Raw genomic sequence first — 5,223 nt, 5'->3', positions numbered from 1 at the left:
TCATATGTGGTCCAAGATTGGATACATATCAGATATGTGATCATGCAACATAAATGAAAACTGTCATATTGTAATGATGAATGATTTTTTCCAAGGCACAGGTGCATGTCATCATCATCATCATCATCATCTTCTAATGTCAGCAGAGAACCAAAACAGCAATAGAGAACAGCTACAACAGTGACAATATTCTGTGGAAGGATGGGGAAATTGGTGGCGGACTCGATAATTGGGGAACTGATTCAAGCAAAGCTGGAATGAAGCTACCAAAACTGAGTGTATACAGGGCATGAGGAACAGGTGCATTCAAATAAGACAGCTTTGAGTCAGTTGTGGTTGCAAACATGAACCTGCAATATAGACCAATGCAATCCGAGAATAAAATCTGCACTGTGCAAATAAGCTTGTAATGTGAACACAGCCAAGACTTGCACAGTGCTGAATCCCTGAATTACTGTTGTACGTCACTCTGGATAACAGCATCTGCTAAATGCCATGTTATGTAATGTAATGTAATGTAATGTAGTACAATGGCAAGTAAATATTAGATTTTTATAAATCTTTCAGGTTTGTTTCACAGTGCTTAAGTTTTAGTTGTTTTCTAACAAGCATACAGTTATACAGTATATACCTACACTTTGTTGCACTCTAATTATATGTGGTATGTTGTTAGGAATTGCAGATAATGGCATCATGAGGTAGCACTTTTCTGGAATTATGAAGTGTTTTTGGTGTGTGAGCCTAAAATCTGAAACCACTGAAAGAGCCTTCACTGAATCCTGCCACAGATTATTCAGAATACATTCACAGGTTTTCAGAGACCAGCCAAAGGTAATGCTAACTGAAATGTTGTAGCACAAAAGTTCGCATGTTTTAGTCTTTTGTGTTTCTACCTTTGGAGTTTTCATTTATCCTATTCAGAGATGAGTTGCTCCCATGTTTTGTGACACTCCCTGATTTTTGAGAATCTTCAGATATCACATTATTGTCCTCCTGCTCTGTCTCCCGGTGGTAGAAATAGTTGAAGTTGGACACAATGACAGGCACTGGCAGTGCAATGGTCAAAACCCCCGCAATAGCACACAGAGTGCCAACTATTTTCCCTCCCAGCGTAATGGGACACATGTCTCCATATCCAACTGTAGTCATGGTGACAACGGCCCACCAGAATCCATCAGGGATGCTACTGAACTGCGTGTTTGGGTCATCCACCTCAACGAAGTAGATGGCACTGGAGAAGAGTATAACTCCGATGAAGAGAAAGAAGATGAGCAAGCCCAGCTCCCTCATGCTGGCCTTGAGTGTCTGACCCAAAATCTGAAGACCTTTAGAGTGACGTGACAGCTTGAAGATCCTGAAGACTCTCACTAACCTGATTATTCGAAGAATGGCCAGGGACATGCTCTGTCCTCCAGTGTTAGTATTGGTCACTGTTGCCAGTTCAGTTACAACAGTGACAAAATATGGGATGATTGAGATGATGTCAATAACGTTCATGATGTTGTGAAAGAACTTGCGTTTGCTTGGGCAAACCAGGAAGCGAACAACAATCTCAAAGACAAACCAGATGATGCAGGCAGTCTCAATAATGAAGAAAGGGTCAGTGAATGTGGTAATGGTTTTGGAAGTGGCACTTGGTGAAGAGATTGAGGGAAATCCAGCATCTTTTGTATGATTGATTGGAAGTCCCATGGCTTGAAAGACCTCAGAGTCATCATGAAACTCAGGAAGGGTCTCCATGCAAAATATGATAATGGAGACAATAATCACAATAAGTGAGACCAAAGCAACTCCACGAGCTGCATTGGAGCTCTCAGGGTACTCAAAGAGCAACCAGAACTGTCTTGAGATCTCGTTGGATGGTAGAGGAACCTCAGGTTCTTTGATAAAGCCTTCTTCCTCACGGAACTGCTCCAAGGCAACACTTCCCAACTCATAGAAATGTATCTCATCTGTGAAAACATCTAAGGGAACATTTGCAGGTCTGCGGATCTTTCCGCCTGACTGGTAGTAGTACAGAATTCCATCAAAGCTTGGACGATTACGATCAAAGAAATATTCATTCCTCATTGGATCAAAGTAGTCCATTCTTTTTAAAGGATCTCCCAGCAAAGTATCAGGAAACTGGTCCAAGGTCTTGAGTCGTGTTTCAAAACGAAGACCAGCAATGTTGATAATGACTTTCTGCTCACCATCCTCAATGTCTTTCTTGTCCACAAATAGATCTTCATAGCATTCTTTGGCCAGTTTGTTGAATATGCTATCACTCTGAGATCCTTCCATGTTTAATAAAAGTTTCCAGTTGGATATCAGGCTAGCACAGCTAGGACGCCCTCTCGTTGTTGGGGATGGTATGGAGGGGGACTGTGGCTCCCTCATAATCTGACTTTTCTCTTGGTAGGAAGGGATACTTGGGGCACATGTGACATGGTTGACATTGGGGACCAGCCCTTTTTCTGGCATATCTAAAGTCAAAGCTTCTTTGTCATTGGCGTAACTTGGGTCATCTAAATTACTTTTCATGTTCTCTAACTTCTCAAAGTCAACTAATGCCACCTCCATCCTCTCAGCTTGGACAGTCATCTGTGAGCTTGATGACAGAGATCAGACCTCCAAGGGAGCTAAATTACAGCTCAAATTCCTAGCTGGGACTTCAGCATTGAGCTTCATGGCAATACTCATCACACTGAGGGAGCTCTGAAGTGTAAAGTCCTATAAATTAAAGAAAAGAGAGGTTTCAGTGTTTATATGGGTGCAAAAACTGAATGGGTGTGTTTTGGCAGATAAGACACTGCAAAAAAATGATGTCTTAGCAAGTGAAAATATCTTGAAAATAGTTGAAATGATCTAGCATTTCCTATTAGAAGAATACAAGACACTAATTCTGGGATTATTAAACCTAGTTCTAGATTGCAACCAACTTATTCTAAGATGTCTTATCAAGTAAAATTATCTGTCCATGCAGCAAGATAATTTCACTAGTATTAAGTCATTTTCACCTCAAATTCAGTTTTCAATTTTTTGCAGTGGGCATACTGTTAATTAGAAATGGTTCTCTGTGAAGTAGAAGCACAGAAGACTGTAAAGTAGGCTACGTTCACACTGCAGGCTGAAGTGACTCAAATCCGATCTTTTCGCCCATATGTGACCTGTATCCGATCTTTTATTGACAATATGAACGACACAGATCCGATTTTTTCAAATCCGACCCAGGCCGTTTGGATATGTAGTGCTAATTCCGATTCCTATCCGCTCTTTTCATATGCGACTTCAGTCTGAACCGCCAGGTCGCATTCATCCGACTTACACGTCATCAACAAGCCACAAACGTCACTATTCTGCGCTGAAGTAGGCGGCGGGTCTCTCAAAAAAGTTACAACAACATGGTGCATAATCACAGGCGCAGATAGAGGGTGGGACGAGTCATATTTAAATTCACCTCGTTCGGTCCCCCCTACTTATAGGGAGGAAAAAACGTCTATGCTGTCTTTCTTTGCATAAGGCAAACCTCACGGAAAAATCAAAAGACTAATTACCATTCGGTTTATTGAGGTGCACAGCAGTGTATACATAGTTGCAACAACTCACATAAAACAAAACAAAGACTGATATTCGGTTGGTTGAGCTGCGCAGACTGCACAGGTTGCAAGCTCGAGCTTGGTTGCTATGGTTACTAACAACAAGTTTGACAGGCATGTTGGGGTTGGTTTGCTGGCAGCTTTGTCCCCCCCAGTTTTTTGTCCCCCCCCAGTTCAAAAAACGTATCTGCGCCCCTGCGCATGACATCAATGCGAGGGACGCTTCGGGCTGTGAAGGTTCTGAATCTTCTCAATGGAAGGACGCAGAGGTTAGGGAGCTGATTTCCATTTGGGGGGATGCAGCTATTCAAGCTAGATTGGATGGGTCATACCGCAACCGGGCGGTTTTACTTCCGTAAACACTGGCCATGCTCACTGCGTGTGACGTCATCGTATCCTGCAGTGCGCATGCGGAACACTTTTAGGTCGCTTTTCGTTCATACTGAGGATCACATACAAGTCGCATATATTTGTTAATGTGAACGACCTCACAAAAAAATCGGATTTCACAAAAAAATCGGAATTGAGCATTAAGCCTTGCAGTGTGAACGTAGCGTAAAACTTGACTTGGGTATTATCGTGTTAGCAGTCTCAGCAGACTCACAAGTATGCTAAGTAAATTATCCAAGAGATATCAATCCAGATGCAACAAAATAAAAAAAAATCATGACCCAATCCCTATAGCTTTAGAAGCTGTAAAGAAGAAGGGAGAGCAGAAAGAGAAAGAGAGATAGAATAGAGAGTTAGCAAGAGAATCAAATGGATAACTTTTTGTGTGCTAACATGCTGGGACCTTCCAACAAAGTAGTCAAGTAGTGAAATTTGATGTAGTGTGTGTATTAAGTATTGCTGTCATAGAGCCATATTTCCCTGGAATCTTCCTGTCTTATTGTCAGGTTGGCACCAGTTCTGAATAACAAGAAATGTTTGGTGGTTATCCAGAGTTATTAAAAGCACAGGTTGTTTATGTAACTAGCATTCTATTTCACCCTTTGTAACTGCAAAAATAACTTGGAAAATGTATACAAAAATGTCAAAAGATACTGACATATCTCAGACTGAACATACCTTCGGAGACAAATGCCACACTCACACCACTATGAGAAGCACAGACTTCCTGAAGTGGTTCAAATTAATGCCTTGGAGGAGGAGCTACTCTTATAAAGTGGAATGTCAGCTAGGAAGGAGCTAGGATTCTAGCTAGGAAGCTAGGATGATGTCCGCCAGTGACCCAGCCTTTGTTTTGACAACAGACCACCCTTTCTCTTTTCTTCCTGGCAGACAGTTGCTTTGAGGCCTAAGGTTTAAACACTACTATAGGGTTCATATCAACCGTGAGCTGGCCTAGTGGTTAGTGTATCCGCCTCTCAATCAGGGGATCATGAGTTCGACTTGCAGTTGGATCATACCAAAGGCCATCATAAAAATGGTACCTACTGCTGTCTGGCAAGGCATGCTGCAATACAGATGCAAGTGGGGAGTCAAACTCTCATGGTTACCAGAGAACTAGCCCTACACTGTAACCTTAGCTGTATAATAGGTGCAAGGACTATGGAAACAGAGATTGGTGCCACCCAATGCACCTTAAGGGCCTGGTTAATACTGGGACTGGACACTGCCTGGGAAGACCAGGTCTTGGTATGGG

General features: G+C 42.2%; 1 protein-coding gene across 1 annotated transcript; it reads right to left on the bottom strand.

Annotated features, from left to right (window-relative positions):
• Positions 1-666: 666 nt before the first annotated feature.
• Positions 667-2,583, bottom strand: kcna10a (potassium voltage-gated channel, shaker-related subfamily, member 10a). The gene has a single exon (XM_060937046.1). The coding sequence runs from the start codon at positions 2,581-2,583 to the stop codon at positions 874-876; it is 1,710 nt and encodes a 569-aa protein (XP_060793029.1). The 3' UTR covers positions 667-873.
• Between the last annotated feature and the right edge of the window lie 2,640 nt (positions 2,584-5,223).

The sequence above is a fragment of the Neoarius graeffei genome, chromosome 13, assembly GCF_027579695.1.
Source record: "Neoarius graeffei isolate fNeoGra1 chromosome 13, fNeoGra1.pri, whole genome shotgun sequence".
Taxonomy (NCBI): domain Eukaryota; kingdom Metazoa; phylum Chordata; class Actinopteri; order Siluriformes; family Ariidae; genus Neoarius; species Neoarius graeffei.
The sequence above is the reverse complement of the archived record's forward strand: the minus strand, read 5'-3'. Positions and strand labels throughout refer to the sequence as shown.

Coding starts and splice junctions, on each gene's coding strand:
- kcna10a (XM_060937046.1), bottom strand. CDS start 2,583: ATGACTGTCCAAGCTGAGAGGATGGAGGTGGCATTAGTTGACTTTGAG.